This window comes from Hyla sarda, chromosome 2 (assembly GCF_029499605.1).
Source record: "Hyla sarda isolate aHylSar1 chromosome 2, aHylSar1.hap1, whole genome shotgun sequence".
Classification (NCBI taxonomy): Eukaryota; Metazoa; Chordata; class Amphibia; order Anura; family Hylidae; genus Hyla; species Hyla sarda.
Genome location: NC_079190.1, coordinates 241575425 through 241602620, shown reverse-complemented (window position 1 = coordinate 241602620; position 27196 = coordinate 241575425). Strand labels below are relative to the sequence as shown.

Here is a 27196-nt window from a genome sequence, read left to right as displayed (position 1 = left end):
GCGCCAGGACCGACGCGATATGATGCGGGATCGCGGCGCGATCCCGCTTCATATAGCGGGAGCCGGTGCAGGACGTAAATATACGTCCTGCGTCGTTAAGGGGTTAAAGACCTGTACGAAGTTCTGTCTGAAAATCAGCTGTAAAACGGCAGTTACAAAATCCTATTATAGTCTATAGGATTTTTCTAATAGCCGTTTTAGCCGGTTATTAATAACGGCCGTTATTTGCATGCACTATTTCTCACAAAATAATGGCCGTTATTAATAACGGGCTATAATGGGTTAAAACGGCTATTAGAAAAATCCCGTAGACTATAATGGGATTTTCTAATGGCCGTATAGGATTTTGTAACTGCCGTTTTACAGCCGATTTTCAGACGGAACTTCGTACGGATCTTTAAAACGGAGTCATTTTGTAGTGTGAAAGAAGCCTAATACGGCCATGTAAAAGCGGCATTACATATGTAAACCGTATGCTTAATAACTCTTCTGCCATCTCCTGCTCAGTCTTTACTATTTTATATGTACTTTTTCATGTATCTTTAATTGACTCAAGGGATCATACACAAATACAAACCTAGATGGGAGGTGTATTATTATTAATGTTTGGCAAATTTAAACCTACTGAACTTCATACAGTTTTCTAGGATAAAATCCGGCTTAGCAAAATAAAAAAAATAATAATTATAATACACTTAGGTAAGAAAAGGGTTAAGCATTTTAAAAATGATTCACTCTATGAGCAGTGCAGGACAAGTGAGTTTCCTGTGACTGTTCCCAGCCGCTGTTGATTAGCAATGCTGCATTCTCATGGATTCCTCCTACCGGGGAGGTGCCTGGATCCATGTAATCTGTAGATAGCTCAGCACAACTGCATGTGTATCACAGCTGGCCGGACTACTACTCACCTCTTCTCTATGGACCAGAGGATCATGCTGCCTATTGTGACTTTAGAAGATATGTGATGATAGGATGGAAAGGAGGGGATACAAAGGCCACTAAAGAGATGAATCTATTTTCCCTAAGGAAAAGGACATGTTGATAAGAATAATGGGGTTAAATCATTTCAGGAGATAGGCTGACAAGCGTCTGGTTATCTTGGCCGCCTCAAGTCATCTTTGGAGAGTGGATAAGTGTCTGCTGTGGATGTGATGGTTTTCCTAACAGACTGAAGGAGTTGTGGCTAATCTCTTTAAGAATGATAGCTGGAATTTCTTTACTTCTTGCCATTAGTCTGTGCGCCTGCGTTGATCTAGATACTGAGGATGTTGCACGAAATGCTAAGGTAAGACTAAATTCACAACTTTTTTTTTATAGTAATTATGCCTATACAATATTCCTATGAAAATATAACCAACATATCTATATCATTTAGCTGCTTACTTTAGGCTGTGTTGACACTTTCAGGTTTTTAATTGAAATGAGTGAATTCTATGCCGGGACAGATCATGAATGTAGGACACTTAGACTGGGTTCACACTACGGAATTTCCACCTGCAATTCCGCTTTGAAATTGCAGGCAGAAATTCTGCTTACTAAAATGTACTGTATAGTGAATGGGTTTCCCTTCACAAATTCACACTTTGGAATTTATGAAGTGGAATTTGTGAACGGCAAATCACCTTTAAGGCTAGGTTCACGCTGTGGAATCTCCGGGCAGAAATTCCGTAGTGTGAAATCTCCACCTAAACAATGGCATTTCTCATTCTTCAGGTGGAAATACTCGCGGAACACATTGCAGTCTTTTGGGGACTGCCATGTCCGCGCCGTCCTAGCGTCTACTGATTCAGTCGTCCTGGACGCACTCAGAATCTCCGGGCGGAAATTTTCCGTCTGGAGATTTCGCAGTGTAAACCTAGCCTTAAAGTTTATTCACATGGCAAAATTTCCACTTACTGAATTCTGCCTCAAATTAAAGCCCATAGACTTCTATGGGATTCTGCACTCCCATTCACACTTCTAAATTTTCCCTAGCATAATTCCACTAGCGGAAATTTAGAAGTGTGTATGGGAGTTCGGAATCCCATAGAAGTCTATGGACTTTAATTTGAGGCAGAATTCCGCAAGCCGAAATTCTGCCGTGTGAATAGACCCTTAGGCTAGGTCCACACTGCGGAATCTCTGGTCAGAAGTGTGTGGCCAGGGCCGAATCAGTCAGCGCTAGGACCACGTGGACACTGCAGTCTCCAATCAACTGCAATGTGTTCCGTTCCACGAGTATTTCAGCCTGAAAAATGAGCAACGCCATTCTTCAGGCGGAAATTTTCAAGCGGATTTTCTGTTCACAAATTCCGAAGTGTGAACGGAAACCCCTTCAGTATGCTGTACATTTTAGTAAGCGGAACTTCTTCCTGCAATTTCAAAGCGGAATTACAGGCGGAAATTCCGTAGTGTGAACCTAGCCTTATAAAAGAAGGCTAAGACATCTCAGATCCAATTATAAACCTGACCGTGTGAACACAGTTTCATTTATGAAAAACCTCCATTATCTGCTTGTCCTTTTCTAAGGATCAATTCATGTGGTACGATCAAATCTTTATTTTTATTTTTTTTTCTCATTCCACAAAACAGTGCATAATGCAGTAAAAAAAAATATACAAAAATACTACACTGTGTGAATTTACCGAGACTGTGTTTCACTGTGTTTATGATGCATTTTAGTTTTTTTTACTATTTTTTTTTACTTACTGCAATTGAGCAACTTGCACAAAACAGTTTAATTTCTGTAGTGTAATTTATGTGTAGATAAGTGACATTTGACCTAATGCAGAAAACACATCACATCACATATTTAATTATAACCTTAAGATTTGTTTTAATACTCATTGGAACATATTAATCAGAAAATTTGGTCCAATTTTCTGGCATAAATACATTTGCAAAATATCGTATATGCTGCCACAGCCATTCTCATTCAGAAACATATTAAAGCAGACGAGGCTGGACATGGTGCGATTTTATGAAACTTTTCTGATAGCAAAAGTAATGAAGAGGACATTAGGCACAGCCAGCAGTAGATTGATAAGCCTGAGGTGCATTCTGTTGTTCAATGTAGTGTACCATTCCTAGGCTAAGTTTCCACTTGTTTTATGTTTTCTTAACAAAAATGCCAGAAAAATTGCCACAGTTTTCTCTGGTGTGTGGAAACAGCTGTTTTTGTACCCTGTGGCAGTTTTTCACTTCCTTCATGGTACCACTCCATGGGTCGGATGCAGAAGGCCTGCATAGTATCACTACTCGCCTCACTCATATAGTATACAGCCATGCATAGTGCACCACTGTATACTATACTGACAGGGCTCCCTGCTCCTAGCGGGGATGAAGTATTCGATAAAGCTCATGATGGGCAGGAGATATACATCGTATACTTCCTGCCCAGCAACAATATTGTAATGTCTGTTTAGCTGTATTTTGTATTTTCTGCTTTGGGTCCTGTTTAGACATTAGGTTTGTGTCTGAACCGTTTCTGTGTTAATTTTCCCTGGAGTTAAAGGGGTACTCCGGCCCTGAGACATCTTATCCCCTATTCAAAGGGTAGGGGATAAGATGTCCCGCCGCTGGGGACCCCCGCAATCTTGTATTTGCCACCCACCTGTTTGAGCTGCACGCCGCGGTGCCAGCCCACAAACAGCTGGGTGGCGGCCACGGAGAGAGAGCTAATATTTGGGGGTTATCCTTAAATCTTTTTTTGGGCTATGCCCCAGTTTAGTAATGGATTCCGTCAATAAGACAGCTTCCACTACTAAGCCTAAAAAATGACTGACACATTGAAAAATAATTTAAAAAACACTCCCCCACAGCCCTCATTAACCCTTTTATTGAAAGAAGAAAAAACATTGGTCATTGACGTAGTCCGACAAATCCAACATAGTACTCTGCATACAAGGATCTGAAACGAAAAGAAAAACACAAAAAATGGGTTAGTAGATTTTTGGCGCTCTCCCCTGGGGAAGAGCACCCATAATGCAGTGTCATCCAAAACAGGGAATCTCCAATCACTGCAAAACTACAACCCCCTTGACAGCATTTGGCTGTCTGGAATGATGGGAGTTGAAGTTTAGCAACAGAGTCTCCCTGTTTGGGAAGACAATGCCAGAAGTTTTTGTTCACATTACACAAAACATACAATGTAAACAGAGCCTTACACTTACCACCCCCTGGCTTCCAGGTTGTAGCTCCGCCTCTAATTATGTCATTACTAGAGGGAGGTAAGTGAACATCGGCTTCTGTATCCAGGATATCCAGCTATCTATAGATAGCTAGATATACTATATAACCCCAAAGTGTTAACCAGCACTGCTGTGCACTGCTGGTTAACTCTTTCCTTAATGGGCAGGCACATAGCTCTCACCTATCAGCGATGTTTCTGTTTGGAAATTCTGCCGTGTGAACATGCCCTAAGGCTTTAAAGTCACTGCGGTAAAGTCGCAGTCAAAATTTTTAAGTGTAAATCTATGAAAGTCCTAGTTAGGGTGGCCATATATATAGGCTGTGGAGCAATATTGGCATGTGCAACTTGCAGTTCTGTACAATGACATACGTCAACCCCAGCATTCAGGCATCTGCTTCCTGCAATGTACAAAAAGACAGAACAAATATTAATTTCAAGGATTTTCTCAGGAGTATGGCTAGATTCACTTCTCATTATAACAGTACATTGCTGGTACATGTCAGAAACCTGTCAAAAAGGTATGCCAGTTTATGCTGGCAGTGGGCCCATTGAGATTAAATTTGGTAGATTTTCAGCACCTATATGTTCATTTTGTGATATGTTCATTTTGTGATATGTTCATTTTTTGAGAAACAAAAGTGCAGCATATTACTTTCGAACTAATAAACTAGCTGTCAGTATGCCATGGTATATGCCAGCAGACCTTTTTGACAGTTTCCAACTTATAAAAGCAACTTAGTGTTACAATGAATGTGAATACAGCATTGTTTCTATGGGGAATTGATTTTAAAGTACCCCCACCATTGTATGGAATAGAATTTTTAAAGGGCTTGCCTGTTTTAATACTTAAAAAAATACTCCCCAGAATACCGGCATTAGAACAATAATCCATGACTTACCTACCACTGCTCCCTGGTGCCACTGGATCACCATCCTGTCTTTCGTCCCCAATCATATTTTTTCTTTTGGTGGTCAATGCATAACAGTGCCGCACAGTTAATCTCTGGCTGCATTGATTTTCCGCCTTGGCAGGTGATAGGCTGATGGTCAGTTTCATGTGTTGGCCCCAGCACGAGGTAAAAGCACAGGATGGGGCTCAATACATGACACTGATGATCAGCCTATCACCGGCCGAGGTGGGACATACATAATGCCAGCATTCTAAATTCTTTATGCAATAATGTTATGTTAGTCCTAGAAGTTATTCACATTATAAAGTGTAAACTATGTAAAAGTGTTAACAAATTAAACACTAAAATGGTGCTATACTTGTCAAAAAAAGCATTACCATAAGTACTGCACTGATGCAGGTACAGGATCGGAACTCTCTGATGTAACCTTACCTAGTATATTAGAGAATCTATATATATGTATGTGTGTATGTTCCAGCATCACGTCCAAACGGCTAAAGATATTAACATGAAACTTGGCACACGTGTTACTTATATGTCAACAACAAACATAGGAACATAGGTAATTTAACCCTTACTCACTCCCATTTGCCAGTGTCAGGGTTTTTGTATAAAGTCCCATACAAGTCTATGGGAAATATATGTTACTGCATAACTTCAAAACGGCTGGCAAAAATTTCGATAATACTTGGTCACATGTTATTTATATGTCCACTAAAAATACAGGATAGTTAATTTAACCCATTTGTGAGGGTCGGGGTTTTTGTTTAAAGTCCCATGCAAATCTACAGTAAATGCATGTTCCGGCATAACTTCTGTACGGCAGGAGGTATTTCAGTAATACCTGGTACACATATTACTTATATGTCAAATAAAAATATATGATAGTTAAATTAACCCTTATCTACACCCTTATATAAAAGATGTTTTTTTTCAAGTTCCATGCAAGTATATGGGACTTCCAGTACCTTACTCCACAAGCTCCGCTCTGCATCTCCTGGGACGAGATATGAGGTTGGGATATGAGGATTGGATATGAGGATTGGATATGAGGACGGGAAATGAGAACGGGATATGAGGATTGGATATGAGGACGGGATATGAGGACGAGATATGAGGTCGTGATATGAGGACAGCATATGAGGTTGGGATAGGAGGTCAGGATAGGAGGTCGAGATATGAGGACGGGATATGGGGTTGGGATATGACAACAATATAGGAGAATGGTATATGAAGTCAAAAGCTTCCTCTTTTATTGATATTCCTCCCCAACAAGGATTAGGAAGGAAAAAAACGGGCAACGCCGGGTACTCAGCTAGTAGGAAATATATATGTCTTTTACTGAAACTCTTTGCACACTGTTAATAGTGATTCAAGTAATAAAGCAGAGTGGTTTCTTCTGAATGATATATTTTCTGTCAACAGAATACATATGAATGGCAGTCTGCATTCTGTGCCTTTGTGGGCTGCCACGCATCCCAACAGCACCTTTGTCACCCTATTCAAGCAATGCATGCTGCTATGTGGGTCACTTGTGTTCTTCAAATTAATATAAGTAAATGTACCACTGCATTCAAGTGGGAAAATAACATTAATATGAATTAAAAAAGAAAAAAACAAATCTAATTTATAATACAATAGAATATTCACATTTAAATCTGCCAACTTTCTGCCCAGTGTAACAATACAATAGACAAAGCTCAGAGCACAACTTCTCGTAGCGCTTAAAATTATGCAAAAGTCAGCCATCTCGGGTTCCTTGGGTTGGAATAGGCTTCTACCGGTGTAAAAATTCAAGCAACAGAATTCAGACAAAATTGGGACATCAGACCAGGCACATTTCCAAGTTAAAAATGATAATTCATACCGAATAAAAGTTATCCTGTTTCACTTGGAGAAGCGCCTGGTCTGATGTCCCAATTTGTCTGCATTTTGTTGCTGCAAGCATTTCCTTGAACTTTCTGACGCATTTTTCCAGATATCATAGCTGCATGAGAAGGATGTGCTAAATAGGAGGTACAGCCTAGATTTCTAGAAAAGCAGCCAAAACTAATAGTGTAAATTGATGTTCTGTAAAAACCCAATTAACTTGATTTATTCAGGCTATTTATGGAGGTGATATCATATGTTTGCTTGGGGCTTAGTTAGCAGGTTATGTCATTTTGTAACCTTTTCTGTGCAGCACATCATATAAAATGACAGATGTTGCATTATAACTTGCTTAGCTGCTGCAGTCTGTATGTAGTTTATAAATGAATATATTGTATTTTTGAATATATTAATATGAATATATTCTCCATCAGCACATAAATAGATTACTTACTTTATTTTTCTATGCCCACAATGCAATTTTGTGCAGCTCCCTGTGCAGGCGTTATCTCATGTTCGAAATCAATAGTGACTGAAAATTTGTAATAAGTTTTGTTAGACAACCCTCCCCGTGTAAGAGATCTGCCTATATTTGATAAGCCTGCCTTTTAGGTGGCCATACACCTTACAGCTGGTTCATCCAAAAGCTTTTCTTTACGTCCCTCCCATCCACTGCATTTGTTCTCAGTAAGGAAATGGAAATGAGCTGATGCCAGACACCTCTGACAGTAGCTTATCTCCCTTGAGAACAAAAGGATCTACCATGAAAGGAGAGTCGGAACACACCTATACACATTATGTGGTCAGTCCTGCTGAGTAAGGCGGGTTAAGCTTGTGTTCAAATAAAGTATATGGCCACCTTAAAGAGTACCTGTCATGATCTTGTTAAATTGTATAATCCTCCCAGTTCACTGCCCCCATCATGATAAACCACCCTCTGTCTTTATTTTTATGATTTTTTTGTTTTCTACCTTGCTATTGCTCTGTATCTTCTGCTCAGTCTCAGTCAGATTCACAGACTGGGAAGGGGCGTTACTCAGCAGGTTGTAACATCATCTGAAACCATACAGGGGAGAACTTCCTCCCTCACTCTGCTACACACTGCCCAGAGCAGTTCAGTGTGTGAGCTGAGCTATGATTGGATAAGGCTGCACACACACCTTCAGCATTAAAGACATTAATGATGATAAGAACAAAGGATGGGGCCACAGAGGACCCCACGCGTTCCGTCGCCGACCTGGCAACTTCCTCAGGGGACGTTGTGCTTAATTAAGCACAACACCCCTGAGGAACTTGCCAGATTGGCGACGGAACGAGTGGGGTCATCTGTGGCCGCGTCCTTGCTTCTTATCATTTAATGTATTTTTCCCTCCCGTCTGGAACGCTTGCCTCTGATTTACCATCTATTATTTGCAAGTATCCATTGTGCTCTGAGATAACTGTGGTTCGCATTAGGGCATTATTTGTATATGTTTGCAATTTCTTTAGGGACATGTGCAACTACTTTTACATTTAAATAGCACCTTAAAATTAAATTCCTTATTGGAATTCGTCACCATTATAATAGTACACTTTATACTTGTGAATTATATTGTAATATTTTTTTTTGTAAGCCCACTTACATCATCAGCTGGAGCATTATTGTTGTATATATTTTTTTGTCCAAGGACGGGTGCCAATTTCTATGAGAGGGGGTTCATGGCCCCTCCCTAGGGTTGTGCTTAGGCTCTTGTGGGCCATTTTTTTATTGTTTTTAGAACGTCTTCCATATATGTGTGTATTGTCTGTATACAGGAATATTGGGCTATAAGGATTTGAAATGCTGCTATATTTTGGTGTGCTGCTGTGTTTCAGTGTTGCTTTTTCTTATTAGTATTAGTTGTTTTTTTTTATCACTGAATAGCACCCAGTTATTTGATATACAATTGTAATATTGGATTGAGCCCCCCATTTTCTCATTTTCTATAGGGTGATGAGAGGCCCATTGTAACAATAGTGTTCTAGGGTACTGAAAGACTTTACGCCCAGAAGTGTTCTATAGTAGGGTTATATGGTCATATCTCAAATTTACTGTACATGGACTATCTCAGCTGTATAGACCAAACTTGGATAAAGCCAAGCCTGAGATCCACTGACTTTAAAAAAAAAAGTAGTAGACAGGATCATCATGGACTCATATTTCCACCTTTTCGGTAGCCCCAGGGACACTGATGGGATTTGGTCTGCTGGACTGGACATCTGATTGTTTAGCAATTTCTTGATGTCGTTAATATACTGCTTGCATGATAAAGCTGCAGCATTTAGTGAAAAAAGACTGTGAAAAGCAAGAATGTATATTGCTATGAATAATTCATTGGATGATGTTGATGAAAGTTATTTTTGGCTAAGACTGCAGCCAGTTACTCTACAGTAAATGAATCCAGGCCACCCAAGAATGCCGACAATGGATATATCACAACTACGTCTAAACAGTGCTTACAAAAATAATGCAATACATTGACGCAGGAATACATATCAAATTGTTCAAAAGTACCATCAAATAATGCTGTGCAATGCCAATGTGTAACAGTGATAAGTAAGACAGAAAGCTGTATAGAGCCCAAATAATAGTACTACATTTGTACTAAATGTAACATTTTCCTATTAAATATTGCATAATATATCAATAGTGCAAAAAGTACAAAGAGGGCAATGTAGCAATGAAATATTTAAAAATATTGCAATGAGTAATATTATGCTCACTTTATGTGAGCATGCATGTACCACCCAGACATAATGCAGATAAGTGTTTTGCAAGTAGCTTGTGTCCACCTATCATTATGAATATGTTTGTAAAGGGAACGTAACAAGTATAGCCTAAAAGTTGTTTTAATCTGAAAGTTTCCAAGCTAGCTAGGAGATGCAGTGGTACATGCATGCTCACATAAAGTGAGCATATGATTACTTTACACTCTCTTAACAATATATCATTGCTACTTTTGTGATATTGTACTTTTTGCGCTACTGATAAATAACACCATATTGTTTCTTGTTTCTGGATATCTGGGTTACAGAAGCATCAAAAAGGTTTTCGTTTTTCTAAAACCAGTGTATTTACTATTTTATCCTATTAATTATTACCAACCAGCAAAGTTAAGCACTGTTTGAAAGAACTTCTCCATAGAAATGACTTCTTAAAATTCTTGTGGGAAATTTTCTTTGGATGTTTCTGCTCCAGAGACTGACAACCTGCTGAGCTTCAATACTCCTCAGATCTTATGTGTCCTCTCATTGTATAGTGCTTATGCAGCAGGAAGCCTTTCATGTCTAATAGAACTGGGCTTACATTCAGGATCTTGGACCATCTGGGATTTCCATCTTCATTTTCATTCAGAAAAGCTTTATATGCCATAAAAGCAACACAAGATGTAGGAACTACAAATAAATCTTACTCATATTAATGCCGGACTGGAACCCAATAGAGATATTGCAGGAGGACCAAAAATGAACAGTGTTTCAACAAAAGGATACAATACATTGATCCCTCAACTTACAATGGCCTCAACATACAATAGTTTCAACATACAGTGGTCTTTTCTGGACCATTGTAAGGCTGGGTTCACACTACGTTTTTGTCATACTGTTTTCAATCCGTTTTTCTAAAGAAAACCATATGGGGGAAAAAACGGATGGAACCGTATGGAAAAAAGTAAACCATATGCGTTTTTAAACAGTATACTGTTTTGAAAAGTGCATACAGTTCCGTCAGTTTTTATAGAAAAAAACCCCATATGTTTTTGAAAATGTTGTCCATTTTTAATGGGAGGGGACTTTAGGATTCAAATGCGCATGTGCAAAGTAAAAACCTATACGTGCTTACACATGTGCGTTTCCCATTGACATCCATGTTAAAAAAAACGTATGCGGTTGCAGTATGGTTTTTAAACCGGAGACAAAATCGTGGTCAACCACGGTTTTGACTCCGGTTTAAAAACCGTACTGCAACCGCATACGTTTTTTTTAAAACATGGACGTCAATGAGAAACGCACATGTATACGGTTCCATACGGGAAAAACGCATACGTTTTTACTTTGCACATGCGCATTTGAATCCTAAAGTCACCACCCAAGACCCCTCCCATTAAAAATGGACAAAATTTTCAAAAACGTATGGGTTTTTTTTCTATAAAAACTGACGGAACTGTATGCACTTTTAAAAACAGTATATTGTTTAAAAACGCATACGGTTTACTTTTTTCCATACTGTTCCATCCATTTTTTTGCCATACAGTTTTCTTTAGAAAAACAGATTGAAAACAGTATGGCAAAAACGTGATGTGAACCCAGCCTAAGTTGAAACCAGACTCAACATACAATGTTATGGACAGTCCAGATTGTGAAACGTGTCAATGGCCGGAAGAACCGACCAATCAGAATGGTCATTGACTGGTAAAACCCTTGTATTACTGAAGTGTATGCACTGACTGATGTCTGGTAGCACCCCCTACAGTACAGGGAGGTATTACATGTTCTGTACACTTTAACTGTACCAGGGTTAGCTGCTCCTTTGGACACCAGGTGAGGGCGACTCCATGTTACTTATTTAGGACATTGCCTGTACTGTACAGGACCCTGAAGAAGCTCCTGTCCTCTACATAGACTAGTGTTTCTCAAGCAGGGTGCCCCCAGCTGTTGCAAAACTACAACTCCCATCATGCCCGAACAGCCTTTGGCTGTCCGGGCATGCTGGGAGTTGTAGTTTTGCAACAGTTGGAGGCTCTCTGCTTGAGAAACACTGACATAGACAGTGATTTACAGCTCCCAGCAGATCTTTATTACTTTTATATGTAAGGATTTGCTTTATGTATATTAGTTATCTACTTATTTTTCTTTCATTTTCACTTTTTCCTATTTTTGGATGATATTTTGGTGGCTATAAAACCAATTACCAGGTTTCCATAGAGTTATGGTCTCAACATGCAATGGTTTCAACATACAATGGTCGTCCTGGAACCAATTAATATTGTAACTTGAGGGACCACTGTATAGAGCTTTTCAGTTGTTAGTGGAGTCTGGTGATTCTCTTATACTCTGATGCATTAGCCATTTTTTGTGAAAGTGAAACAGAAAATACAACAACTCTGGTTGAGCTTTTGAATTCCCTTCCCAGCAACTTCAGAAATGTAGAAATCCTATCGGCCAAAGCCCGGGACATGTAGTTCCGGGCGCCGGGCAGGTGAATTTTTCATTGATTTAGCCATGTTTCGGGCAAGCAGGGCCGGACCGACTTCCCCCCCCCTTTTTTTTCCTTAATGCGGTGTGAGGTGCAGGAGCGGATGCAGACTTGCATGGGACGCAAGTCTGCACCTCCCACCGGCGGCCCCCGGCTGATTTCAGTAGCCGGGGGTTGCCGCTAATGGTCCTCCATGCGGCGATCGCTGCGGGCGGCTATTAACCCTTTAGATCACTGCTGTCAAAGTTGACACTGGTGTCTAAAGGGATCTTTTAACCATCTTTTAACTATCACAGGGGGAGATCTCCTGTGGAGGTAGCCGGAGGGCTTACCTCTGCATTCATGGCTGCCCCCATAGATCTGCATTTGATTGAGCCTCCCTTGAGCAGGCTCAACCAAATGAACACAGATCAATGGAGGTTAATAGAACTGCATTGATCTGTATGAGGAATCTAAATAATTCCTCCTAAAAAAGTGTATTTAAAAAAAAAGTCTTATAAAAGTTTAAAAACACCCATTAACCCTTTCCATATTAAAAGTTCATATCACCCCCCCTTTTCCATATAAAAATATGTAAACATGATAAAAATAAACATATTTGGTATTGGGGCGTGCGTAATTGACCAAACTATAAAAAAAAAATGTTTATATGCCATACGGTAAATTGCGTTAATGTAATGTAAAAAAAAAAAAAAGCCAAATCACAGAATTGCATTTTTTAGGTTTATAACATCATATCTCAGAAAAAATGAAGTAAAAAAGTGTTCAAAAAGTCCGATCAATACCAAAATGGCACCGATACAAACAGCCTATTACGGACCAAAAAATTAGCCCTCATACAGTCCAGTATACGGAAAAATAAAAATATTATAGGGGTCAGGGATTTTCGTTTATTTATTAAAAAGTAAAAAAAAAATAAGATTATTAAAACATGACGGAAACTAAACATATTTGGTATTGGTGTAATCAGGCCGACCTAAAGTATCAAAATAATATGTAAGTGAATGGCGGAAAAAAGAAAAAAAAATTTGCATTTTTCAATTTCCTCACAAAATTTTTTTTTTGTTGTTTCAGAGCATAAGCTATGGAAAAATTAAAGATGTCATTGCAAAGTATATTGGCCCCGCAAAAAACAAGCCTTATATGGGTCTGTAGATGGCAAAATTAGAGTTATGGCTAAAATAATGGGTCTGTAGATGGCAAAATAAGAGTTATGGCTAAAAAACGAAAAAAACGAAAGCGCAGAAACTAATAGAGACCTTGTTTACATACTATTTTGGTTGAAATTATTTTATCTACCAGGACAAGTGGATTTTCTTGAGGGACAAGTAGATTGTGCTCCATTTTAGTCCCTTGGACAAGTAGTTTTTTTTTTATTTCCACACCCCTGACAACTGATAGCCGCTTTATGGTTTTTACTTTGTGACTGACAAACGATGATGACAAAATGATAGTGACCATTAATTTCTGAGATGCCAATGCACAAGTTACAACCAGGGCCGGTTTTACGCTAAGCGTGGCCCTAGGCAAAATCAAAAGTGGGGCCCCAAAAGTCGTAATAGTGCACTAACCAGATTTGCACATTTTTGGTCACTTCTAATACTATAAAAAATATCTAAAAAGCAATTGAAAAGTCCCATCAAAACAAAAATGGTACCGATAAAAACTACAAATCACAGAGCAAAAAATGACCCTCATACATCCCCATATACAGAAAAATAAGCGTTCTAAGGATCAGAATAGTACAATTTTATATTATTGTATAGTCCCCCCCACATTAGGTAAAGAGTATAGCTCCCCCACATTAGGTGCAGTATAGTTCCCCACATTAGGTGCAGTATAGTTCCCCCACATTAGGTAAAGAGTATAGCTCCCCCACATTAGGTGCAGTATAGTTCCCCCACATTAGGTGCAGTATACAGTAGTTCCCCACATTAGGTGCAGTATACAGTAGTTTCCCCACATTAGGTGCAGTATACAGTAGTCCCCCACATTAGGTGCAGTATACAGTAGTCCCCAACATTAGGGGCAGTATAGTCCCCCCCCCATTAGGGGAAGTATACAGTAGTTCCCCCCCCCACATTAGGTGCAGTATACAGTAGTCCCCCCCCCCTCACATTAGGTGCAGTATACAGTAGTTCCCCCCCCACCTTAGGTGCAGTATACAGTAGCCCCCCCCCACATTAGGTGCAGTATACAGTAGTCCCCCCCCCACATTAGGTGCAGTATACAGTAGTCCCCCCCCACATTAGCTGCAGTATACAGTACCCCCCCACATTAGGTGCAGTATACAGTAGTACCCCCCCACACATTAGGTGCAGTATACAGCAGTCCCCCCCCACATTAGGTGCAGTATACAGTAGTCCCCCCCACATTAGGTGCAGTATACAGTAGTCCCCCCCCCCACATTAGGTGCAGTATACAGTAGCCCCCCCCCCCACATTAGGTGCAGTATACAGTAGTCCCCCCCCCACATTAGGTGCAGTATACAGTAGCCCCCCCCCACATTAGGTGCAGTATACAGTAGTCCCCCCCCACATTAGGTGCAGTATACAGTAGTCCCCCCCCCCACATTAGCTGCAGTATACAGTACCCCCCCACATTAGGTGCAGTATACAGTAGTACCCCCCCACACATTAGGTGCAGTATACAGCAGTCCCCCCCACATTAGGTGCAGTATACAGTAGTCCCCCCCCCACATTAGGTGCAGTATACAGTAGTCCCCCCCCCCCCACATTAGGTGCAGTATACAGTAGTCTCCCCCCCACATTAGGTGCAGTATACAGTAGTCCCCCCCCACATTAGGTGCAGTATACAGTAGTCCCCCCCCCATATTAGGTGCAGTATACAGTAGTCCCCCCCCCACATTAGGTGCAGTATACAGTAGTCCCCCCCCACATTAGGTGCAGTATACAATAGTCCCCCCCCACATTAGGTGTAGTATACAGTAGTCCCCCACCCCACATTAGGTGCAGTATACAGTAGTCCCCCCCCACATTAGGTGCAGTATACAGTAGTCTCCCCCCCACATTAGGTGCAGTATACAGTAGTCCCCCCCCCACATTAGGTGCAGTATACAGTAGTCCCCCCCCCCATATTAGGTGCAGTATACAGTAGTCCCCCCCCCCACATTAGGTGCAGTATACAGTAGTCCCCCCCCCACATTAGGTGCAGTATACAGTAGTCCCCCCCCCCACATTAGGTGCAGTATACAATAGTCCCCCCCCCACATTAGGTGTAGTATACAGTAGTCCCCCACCCCACATTAGGTGCAGTATACAGTAGTCACCCCCCCCAAATTTGGTGCAGTATACAGTAGTCCCTCCCCCCACATTAGGCAGTATACAGTAGTCCCCCCCACATTAGGTGCAGTATACAGTAGTCCCCCCCCCCCACATTAGGCGCAGTATACAGTAGTCCCCCCCCACATTAGGTGCAGTATACAGTAGTCCCCCCCCACATTAGGTGCAGTATACAGTAGTCCCCCCCCCCATATTAGGTGCAGTATACAGTAGTCCCCCCCACATTAGGTGCAGTATAGAGTAGTCCCCCCCCCCCACATAAGTTGCAGTATACAGTAGCCCCCCTCCCATATTAGGTGCAGTGCACAGTAGTCCCCCCCCCCACATTAGGTGCAGTATACAGTAGTACCCCCCCACATTAGGTGCAGTATACAGTAGTCCCCCCCACATTAGGTGCAGTATACAGTAGTTCCCCCCCCAAATTTGGTGCAGTATACAGTAGTCCCCCCCCCAAATTTGGTGCAGTATACAGTAGTCCCCCCCCACATTAGGCAGTATACAGTAGCCCCCCCCCACATTAGGTGCAGTATACAGTAGTCCCCCCCCCCACATTAGGTGCAGTATACAGTAGTCCCCCCCCCATATTAGGTGCAGTACACAGTAGTTCCCCCCACATTAGGTGCAGTACACAGTAGTCCCCCCCACATTAGGTGCAGTATACAGTAGTCCGCCCCCCCCCCACATTAGGTGCAGTATACAGTAGTCCCCCCCCACATTAGGTGCAGTATACAGTAGTCACCCCCCCCAAATGTGGTGCAGTATACAGTAGTCCCCCCCCCCACATTAGGCAGTATACAGTAGTCCCCCCCACATTAGGTGCAGTATACAGTAGTCCCCCCCAATATTAGGTGCAGTATACAGTAGTCCCCCCCCCACATTAGGTGCAGTATACAGTAGTCCCCCCCCCATATTAGGTGCAGTATACAGTAGTCCCCCCCATATTAGGTGCAGTATACATTAGTCCCCCCCCCATATTAGGTGCAGTATACAGTAGTCCTCCTCCATATTAGGTGCAGTATACAGTAGTCCCCCCCCATATTAGGTGCAGTATACAGTAGTCCCCCCCCCCACATTAGGTGCAGTATACAGTAGTCTCCCCCCCCCCCACATTAGGTGCAGTATACAGTAGTTCCCCCCCCCCCATTAGGTGCAGTATACAGTAGTCTCCCCCCACATTAGGTGCAGTATACAGTAGTCCCCCCCCACATTAGGTGCAGTATACAGTAGTCCCCCCCACATTAGGTGCAGTATACAGTAGTCCCCCCACATTAGGTGCAGTATACAGTAGTCCCCCCACATTAGGTGCAGTATACAGTAGTCCCCCCACATTAGGTGCAGTATACAGTAGTCCCCCACATTAGGTGCAGTATACAGTAGTCCCCCACATTAGGTGCAGTATACAGTAGTCTCCCCACATATGGTGCAGTATACAGTAGTTCCCCCACATTAGGTGCAGTATACAGTAGTTCCCCCACATTAGGTGCAGTATACAGTAGTCTCCCCACATTAGGTGCAGTCTAGTCCCCCACATTAGGTGCAGTATAAAGTAGTCCACCACATTAGATGCAGTATGTTCCCCCACAGACCTACATCCTTCAGCCATATATAGTGTATGGCTGGCGGCTGTATGCCTGTATACTGGCCCACTTCAGTACTCCGACCACCGCTCCGGGGTCACGATCTACTGGGCCATAGCAGTAGATCCCGGAGAGCGGTGGTCGGAACACTGAAGATGACCACAGGTCACTTACCATACCCGCGCATCCTCCTCACTGCTCTGCTCCGCTGTACTGTTGCTGTGGGCGCACGCACGGGACGTGACGTCCCTGTGTGCACTTCCTCCCAGCGACCCCTGCATTTTTAAAGTTTCTAAAGTTAACGCAGGGCCGCTATGAGGTAAACGGGGCATCCTTGTGTCCTGAAAAGATTTTCCGGACACAAGATTGATTGCCAGTAATCAGACCCAAAGCGAGAACGCTCCGGAGGCTGATTCTAACAGGGTGTGGCGTGGAAGATCACAGGGGTCCCCAGCGGCGGGACCCCCGCGATCAGGCATCTTATTCCCTATCCTTTGGATAGGGGATAAGATGTCTTAGCGCCGGGGTACCCCTTTAAGTTGGTACACATTAGACTAAAGGCTGCTACATCTGCTGATTTTGGTAAGGGTGCTGGACTTTTCCCCTAGAGCAGATTACTCCTTTGTCTTCATAGGTGACAAACTGCCTCTTCCCACTGAAATCCCCACAAGAATGCTTTCCTAAACCTATAGTATATACCGTAATTATTGTATACTTTGGAGAAATAGCTATTGGTTCAATAAGCATATTGCTGGCATCTTATCCAACTGGCTTTACATTTGGTGTGAAGTTCAGGATGACAATATGATACAATATGATACAATATGATACAATATGATGACAATATGATGACAATAGGATACAGCAAATATACAATATAACGCTCTGGGCACATTACAGCCATTTTTTTTCTGGCATTTGGCTAATTTTTTTGACCTGTTTATTTCAGATTTGTTCCAGTTGTTTTAAATCCTTTTTTACAACAGCAAATGGTATTATAGCAAACTAAATGTGAGAAAAATAAACTATAAAAAAATGACATTTTCTGTGCCAACCAAACCAAACCAAAAAAGCATATTTGGGGATATTTATCAAAACCTGTGCAGAGGAAGAGTGGTGTAGTTGCCCATAGCAACCAATCAGATTGCTTCTTTCATTTTCCACAGGCCTCTTTAGAGGCCTGTGGAAAATGAAAGAAGCAATGTGATTGGTTGCTATGGGCAACTGCACCACTCTTCCTCTGCACAGGTTTTGATAAATCTCCCAATTGGGCCTAATTTTACAGCCATAAAATGAGGACCATAAGTTTAACTGAATGGGAATTGTTGGCCATTTTACTGAGTTAAAAGAGAACTCAATATAAAAAAAAAAATTGCTGTTTTCATGGGATGTCTTTTGACTCATAAAATGGCTCACAAAGGGCCCAAAGCACTGTGTGTGAACATAGCCTTTGAATAAAAAAATCCCCAAACCTACTTCATTGGCAACATTTCTTCTCTCTTTAGTTTATCAGATGTTGGTCTCTGGCCAGACAAGCTAACACAATCCGACTCTTGATGAATTTATAACGACTTTGCAAGAAGATCAAAACAAAGGCCGATGTGATGTTTTCCAGACAACCATGTTACCAAAGTGGGGATGAGACTATGTAAAGGAGCAACAGAAAAAGGCTTCCTATATACTAGTTTATACATTCAATGAACTGGTCATCATAATATGATTGTTAGTTAACCCTTTTTACATAGGAAGCCACTTAAATTTCTGTGTTCGGTTTTTCGTATCCATTTAATAATATCAGCACTGTGAATACATCAATTAAGTACCCACTGCCAAGGTTTTTTTTATTTTCCATGTGTATAAAATTTTTCAAGATTTATCAAAACCTGTGTAGAGAATATTTGGTGCAGTTGCCTGTAGCAACCAATCAGCTTGCATCATAAATAAAAAAAAAACAACTCTGAAAAATGAAAGAAGCAATCTGATTGGTTGCTATGGGCAACTGCACCACTTTTCCTTGACACAGTTTTAGAAAATCTCCCCCTATAGCCTTAAGTCTAAACCTGTCCTGGTTTTGGCCTTGTCATTCTTATCCCAGTAGCATAGGCACTCATACACACACCAAATACTCCAAGAAAAATGGTGCAACTACACAGTCAAATGGAACCTATCACATTGAAATGCATCATAATCTTCAGGAATAATGTTGTAGAGCAGCTGAGCAGATTGATATATAGTTTTGTGGTAAACATTTCAGAATACCTTGTCATTTATTAATGTAAATCTTTGCTTATTTTGGGCTGGGTAGCCAATTGGGCAGTACAAAAAGTCTATGAAAGAGGAAAACCAGCTCACCACCATGTAAGTTCTTAGGAGGAGGAGGACTTCAAGTGTGGATAGGAAGCACGGACAACATCCAACCGCATGCTTGGAGTGAAGACTTGGAATGAAGAAAAAGAGCAGGGTCCAGCTCCCAAGGAAAACTAATAAAATCCAAAATTTTAATTCAAGCCATTAAAAGGTAAGTGAACAAAAGAGAGGGTGAATAAAATCATAGCAGAAACTCCGACACGTTTCGGACTATATAGTCCTTAATCATGGCATACCATGATTAAGGACTATATAGTCCGAAACGCGTCGGCGTTTCTGCTGTGATTTTATTCCCCCTCTCTTTTGTTCACTTACCTTTTAATGGCTTGAATTAAAATTTTGGATTTTATTCGTTTTCCTTGGGAGCTGGACCCTGCTCTTTTTCTTCATTCCAATTGGGCAGTCCTACTCATTGATTGATAACTCTGTGTGTTACACGGCTGTCAATCACTGAGTAGGCCCGCCCACATGACTATTTAGCCCAGAATGACCAGAGATTTACATGATTAAATGACACATTATCCTGGAACTTTTCTTACAAAACTATAAATCAATCTGCTTCTCTGCTCCTGCTATGACATTATGTCTGAAGATTAGACGCCATTTTCAGTGTGACAGGTTCTCTTTCATGATGCTAAAGCATTGATTTTTATGGGTCCCAATTTTTTAAAATATGTATTTAATCAGTATATGTAGTTTTGTACATAGGTAGGTCTCTGTCAATAGTTGCAATACAGGAGTCTGTAGAGATTTGGCTGTGTTTGGAGGGTATGAGATCTATTACTAGGCTTAGGATACTTTTACTTTTGCACAAGCTTCTAGAAAGCCCCTTTAAAGGGGTACTCCCACCCTAGACATCTTATCCCCTATCCAAAGGACAGGGGATAAGATGTCTGATCTCGGGGGTCCCGCCGCTGGCGACCCCCGCAGTATTGCATGCGGCACCCACCTGTTTTTTGTCCGGAAGCGCTGGATGGTCTGAGTCGCGACTACGGGAACGGAAGTCCGTGACGTCAGGACTCCACCCCTGTGTGACATCACGGCCGCCCCCTCCCATAGATTTGCATTGAGGGGAAGGGCGTGACGTCACAGGGGGGCGGAGTCCTGACGTCACGGACTTCCATTCCCGTAGTCGCGACTCAGACCCTCCAGCGCTCCTGCAAAAAAACAGGTGGGTGCCGCATGCAATACTGCGGGGGTCCCCAGTGGCGGGACCCCCGAGATCAGACATCTTATCCCCTATCCTTAGGATAGGGGATAAGATGTCTAGGGTGGGAGTACCCCTTTAAATTGGGCTATTTAAAAATATATATATATGTGTGTGTATATATATATATATATATATATATATATATATATACATACATACATATAGAGCTTCATATTCCATATAATGTTACTGCTTTAGGATGGGGATAAAAACATGTTTGAAGTAGACTACAATTGGTATTTTAAAACTTATGGATGTGCCACGATACACATTGGAATCCCTATTTGACAGTATACCGCCAGTTGAGACCTGAAATGTGATGTTATTGAGGTCTGATACACTTGCTGCATAGAATTCTATTATAGAGGATGTGTGTACATATCATCTATATAAGGATGTCACAATAGTATACAGTTTTGTGTTATACACATTATGCTGAGACTAAGACCAGGAAACTGTTAAATATATATTGTAAACTTGGAGTATTATAAGGATATCAGACACACAGAGGATTTTTCTGGCATCCTGCTGAGGAAACCGTGCTCTTTGTTTTATTTCTTGTATAGACACAAACAAAACAAAAGCCACATTGAACTATTTCTTGGCTCTCCATTCATTTTACAGGAAAATCCTCATTTCCCTCTGTCTACCAATATCCTGCAAAGTGGCTAGTGGAGGTACTTCTGATGGATTGGCAATAGACATAATGAAACAGCCCAGAAAAGTGTGAAAATCTTTTGTTCATTGTCTTAATCTGTTGAAATGAGGAGTTTATTGAGGGTAATATTATAAAATACAATTGGGTCACAAACAGGTACAGCAGGAAGAAGCTGCGGCTGTTTGTATGTTAGATGGTCCTCATTGGTGTGCTACCTGCACAGGCAAACAATAGAGCAGAAGATAATACTAGGAGGAGTCCAAAACCGGTGCACACTGGGCCCACACTACTTGGCAATGCCACTGCATCATCCTTTGAGGCCAGAAATTTAGACACAGCTTACGTTAAGAAAAGACACAAAAAAAATGTAGTTATGTTGTGGCACTGCCAGGGAGCTGTGCTAGTCTCTCCCCCAACACAGTCATTGTTGATGAATATGGTTAGAGGTTTATCCAATGCCAGGAAGGACATGATATTTCTAGAAAAGTTCTGGATAAATGTCACTTTCCAATATCAAACCCAAAGACAACAGAGATGAGTGCAGTTACATAGGCAGTACTTTATTCCCTTATAAGAGGTCTCTTTTGGATTGCTTTTGCAATTCATTCTCATTTGCCAACTGCTTATTAAAGGATATCACAGAATTTTTCTTCCTTTAGCACTGAGCCCTTGATGCCAAGTTATAATACTGTGTAATATATTTCTATTGCCTCTATGTGCCACTTTGTCCTGTTTTCATGTACGGGCCCCATACCCAAAAGTGCTAAAGTGCAAGTCTTTTCATTTTACTGTTGTCTCTGACCTTTCCCAATATTCCCACGCCGTCAGAGATTATGGCCCAGATTTATCAATCTGCCTGAAACCTTAATTGTCTGATGTGGAGAGGGTGTGAAAGGGCGGATGTTGTTACCCTTAGGGCAGATGTTATTAATACTTGGTATTTGTGATGCAAGGGCGTGGTTATCCTCTACACCACCCGAGGTATGGCCGCTGAGGTATACCCGAGGTATGGTTCCTGAGCCAGGCGTGGGGAAAATAATCTGATTACGGAACGGCAGCTTTACTGAGGCAGACAGATGTTATAGTCTTTACAGCTCAGTAAGCCCAAGGAGATGACCAGTGACTTAAGGGGACTTACAGGCTCGCTGGGACTTGTAGTGGACTTGGACTCAATTATGCACTCCCATGCTGACTTTAAACTTGACTATGCTGACTAGACTTCTCCCCTGTATTTGCTTACCAGGCTTTGACTTTCACCTGAAGGGGTACACTGATGATGAAAGCATGGCTGCGTGGTTGGGACTTGGTCTACCTCAGGACAGACACTCTACTGTAGCTCAGCATGCATAGAACTAGCTAGGCTAGCTCCTCCCTGGGTATATAGGGAGCAATCCGGAGGACTCCCATAGGTCACCCACAAGTCACCTGGTCACTGGCACCTTCCCTGGTTACACAGGCTTAGCAACAATATTTAAAGGCATATTGACATGAATATAATACATTAACTCTTTATATCATAGAAGGAATGATGAGAGTCCTGAGGAGTGGGGAGGACAGGGGACTGGGACTGAGTCCACCTGATAGGACCAATAGTGTACAGAAGGGCCACTTCTGTACTGGGCCACCACACTGGTTTTTCCCATAGCAACCAATCACTGCTCAACTTTCACTTTACAAGAGATTGTTGAGATATGAAAGTTGAGCTGTGATTGGTTGTTATAGGAGGTCGGGATATGATGAGGGGATATGAGGTCAAAAGCTTCCACCTTTGTTGATTTTCCTCCCCAACAAGGATTAGGAAGGAAAAACCGGGCAACGCCGGGTACTCAGCTAGTAATTATATATATATATATTTATATATATATATATATATATATATATATATATATATAAAAAGTCAATGTGTGTGTGTGTGTGTGTGTGTGTATGTTCCAGCACGTCCAAACGGCTAAAGATATTAACATCAAACTTGGCACACATGTTATTAATATGTCAACAACAAACACAGGATAGGTGATTCACCCCCATTTGCCAGGGTCAGAGTTTTTGTTAAAAGTCTCATGCAAGTGTAGGGGAAACATATGTTACTGCATAACTTCATAATGGATGGAAATATTTCAATAATACTTGGTCACATGTTACTTATATGTCCACTTTACATATATGATAGTTAATTTAACCCTTAACTACCCCCATTTGTGAGGGTCAGGGTTTTTGTGTAAAGTCTCATGCAAAACTACAGGAAATGTATGTTCCGACATGACTTCTGTATGGCAGGAAATATTTCAATAATACCTGGTACACATATTACTTATATGTCAAATAAAAAAAATATGATAGTTAAATTAACCCTTACTTACACTTTTATATATAAAAAAATTTTTTTCAAGTCCCATGCAAGTATATGACTTACCTTACTCCACTCCACAATCCCCGCTCTGCATCTCCTGGTGAATGTGTCAGTCCGGCTGCATCTCCTGGTGAATGTGTCAGTCTGGCTTGCAAGCCACACCCCATCTCACAAAGACACGCCCACTGTTTAAGCCCCACCCCTTTTATTCTCTACCCTTTTTATGCATCAGTCTGGCTTGCAAATCACTCCCAGTCCAACAAAGCCACATCCCCTGTAAGGAACAGAAGGGTTAACTTGCACTGAGAGCTGTTTGTTTGGTCTTGTTGCTTGGGTTATGCCTGTCTGGACTGGTCAGCTGACCTTGAATGGAGTCCTTCTCTGGCTCTATATAAGCTTGCAGTCTACTTCCAGTCAGTGCCTGCTAAAGAGCTCAGTTTTGTACTCTAGCCTTCTACTTAATCTGTTATTTCTGGCATTTTTACCCTTTGGCTTCGCTCTCTGACTATTCTCTCTGGTATTAGCGATTTGGTACTCTGACAACTCCTGTCTTGACGTGGATAGTGGACTTATTGTGTGAGTGTGTTAGTTTTGCTTTGTTAGTATGTCTGTTTTCCTACTGTACCCTGACCTGAGTCTCTCTATTAGGCTAAGTTTCCACTAGTTTTTTTTTCTGGCAGTTTCTGTAGATCTGCCACTGCAGTTTTTGAGCCAAAGTCAGAAGTGGATCCATAAGGTAGGAGAAGTATAAGTCCTTCCTTTATATGTCCTATTCCTTTTGAATACACTTCTGGTTTTGGCTAAAAAACTGCAGTGGCAAATCTCCAAAAACTGCCAGAAAAAAACCAAGTGGAAACTTAGCCTTATTGTAGTTTATTGTTTTGACTTTTTTTTACTGTCCCTCACCTATTTAGGTAGGGACTGTCTCCGTGGTTGTGGTCGTGTTATTTAGGACAGGTACGCAAGTAGGCAGGGACAGGGGGAGTGGGTGAGAATAGTGTGCACTCCTTACCTGTCCATTCCTGACCTCCCCGTGTATTTTCAGCTTACAATATCTTCATTACAAATCAGTCCCACCTGAGGACAGGATATGAGGATGAGATATGAGGTCGGGAGATGAGGATGGGACATAAGGATGAGACATAAGGTTGGAATATGGGGACGGGATAGGAGGTCAGGACAGGAGGTCAAGATATGAGGATGGGATTTGAGGACTGGATATGAGGACGGGATATGGGGTTGGGATATGACAACAATATATGAAGATGGGATATGAAGTCAAAAGCTGATTTTCCTCCCCAACAAGAATTAGGAAGGAAAAACCAGGCAACGCCAGGTACTCAGCTAGTATGTCATAAATCACATAGAGGGACATTTATCAATGTTTGCTTATGTAGTCTTTTTTGAAGTAATTTTTTCCTTACTTTTTTTTTGCTTATGTGTGACGTATTTATCAACTGGTTTCAGCCTGTTGATAATTTTCTTTCACGTAAGCAATTTTTCCTTTTTTACTTTGGTAGTAGCTTTTTCTGCTCCATGTTTGAGCTGGAGTAAATTTAGTCAATTTTTAACCCTGTTGCGACTTTTTTTTGCGCAGTTGCGACTGTCGCAGTTAATAAATACCTGACTACCCGTAGTCCATTTTAAAATTATTACTACGTAGTTAATCTTTGGAAAACTTGCTTTTCTCGCTTTCCAGTCAAAATGTCGCACGAAAAATCGCGTAGTCGCAGTTGCGACAATTTTGCGACAATTATAGTAAAGAAAACCTGACTAAACCCGCTGATAAATGTCCATAATAGTCTTTAGGGGGGCGTGGCTATGCTGTTGTCTCTGGCAACATAGAATGCTGGAAAAGGTCAGAGACAACAGTAAAATAAAAAGACTTGCATTACAGCACTTCTGGGTGTGGGTCCTGTGCATGAAAATGCGACAACATGGTGCAAGGAGGGTAATAGAAGCAAATTACACAGTATTATAACTTGGCATCATGGGCTCAAAAGCTGAAGAAAAAAAAATCCTGGAATAGCACTTTAATTTACAAAAACTGCTCCTTTAATCTATAGATGGTAGTAAGACAATTGTCAAAAAGAGTTTCTGCAGCAGCTAAAAGTTCTGTGACCTGTTAAATTTCTCTTAACCACCAGTTTCATATTTTTATTATCCTTGGAACCTTTTAAATGGGTTTTCCAGGCAGGGAGGTTAGTGTTAAAGTGTTTCTACATTATGCTGTCGGGTTGATAGGACACACTTTTAAAACTCACAGCAATTTCGTAGACCACTGCTAAAGCAAGCCATCTATGGAATTGCCAGAAGTCCCATGCGAGTCTATTGGACTGTCTGCAATACTGTAGACCATTTGCTTTAGCAGTGTGCCGCGGGGTTCCCAGAAGTTTAAGTGTGTCCTGCCGCAGCAACAACATTGTAGTTACACTTTAAAGAAAAAGAGATGACACTATTACCTTCCCTCACACCATTGCTGTAATGATGGTACCCCGATCCGACACTGCTCAACAAATAATTTATAAAAACCTTTAGATTTTTACAATACAGATCTGCTTATATATTGTAGTTCATAACACAGTTTCCTTTATTTTGTATAGGAGTTTCTTGTGAAATATGGTTACCTTGAAGAAGAAAAACACCATAGCAAGGAACATTTCGCTGCAGCTGTGAGGTAACTTGAAACGTGCTGTCTGCATGGGGTGGGCATTTAAAATAATCAGTGATAAATTTCACATCAACCACATATTGGTTCGTATGTATTAGAATGTGAATAAAGTTAACGCCCCCACCACCGCCACCACCGCCGCCACCACCGCCACCACCACCGCCACCACCGCCACCACCGCCACCACCGCCACCACCACCACCACCAGTTGCACTAGACAGGCTTTATACACTTAAAATGGAGGCCCTCTACTGAAAGTGAAAGGAGATCGCAGTGAGCCAGGGAGTGAAGCAAACAGCTGCATGCATCTCCCCAATTGTTCTAATGATTGGTGGTGGATTGAACACGCAGACCATGACCGATCAAAACTTTGGAAATGTCTCTGTGACCTGGGCTCTTTCTTGGTTTAACTCAGGCCATTAGTTGGCCCATAATTGTAAATAAAGGGTTCATTTCCTGCCTAGTACATTTACCCCACATTAATCAATCTGATACAAAGATGTGTCTGCTTTGTCAAAAACAATCAATCACAGCTCATCTTTAATTTTTATATTGCTGTGGTAAAATGGAAGCGGAGCTGTGAGTGTTTGTTGTGGACAAAGCAGACAGAGAGATAAATCTGGAGTAAATCTGTCAGAAGGTGGAAGTGTGCAGGTCTTCTGACAACAGATATCTAGCCCAACAGATTGGCCTGCACCACAATTCTGTACAGACTGGCATAATGCAGATAATGGCAATTAAATGCTATTTGGAATCAGCTCCGCACCATTCTGCATTAGGCCTTTGGTTCCGTTTGCTGCACATTACGCCCTGAATGTTATTCTCAGGAAGCCTGTAAAGAAATCTAAAATACTCCCACACAGTTTCTGGCCCGAGCTTGTATCTATTTTTTAGTTTT

General features: G+C 41.4%; 1 protein-coding gene across 3 annotated transcripts in view; it reads left to right on the top strand.

The window, feature by feature from the left end:
* Positions 1–811: 811 nt before the first annotated feature.
* The window catches only part of MMP28 (matrix metallopeptidase 28), a 74487-nt gene continuing 48102 nt past the window's right edge, over positions 812–27196 (top strand). The window contains exons 1-2 of one of the 3 annotated variants that reach the window (XM_056556744.1): positions 812–1285; positions 26231–26304. In XM_056556744.1, the coding sequence (XP_056412719.1) occupies positions 1199–1285; positions 26231–26304 (161 nt within the window). In that variant the 5' untranslated portion in view covers positions 812–1198. Of the gene's footprint in view, positions 1286–18304; positions 18344–18743; positions 18765–26230; positions 26305–27196 lie in introns of those variants that run through there. The other 2 variants (XM_056556745.1, XM_056556746.1) reach the window with 2 other exon arrangements.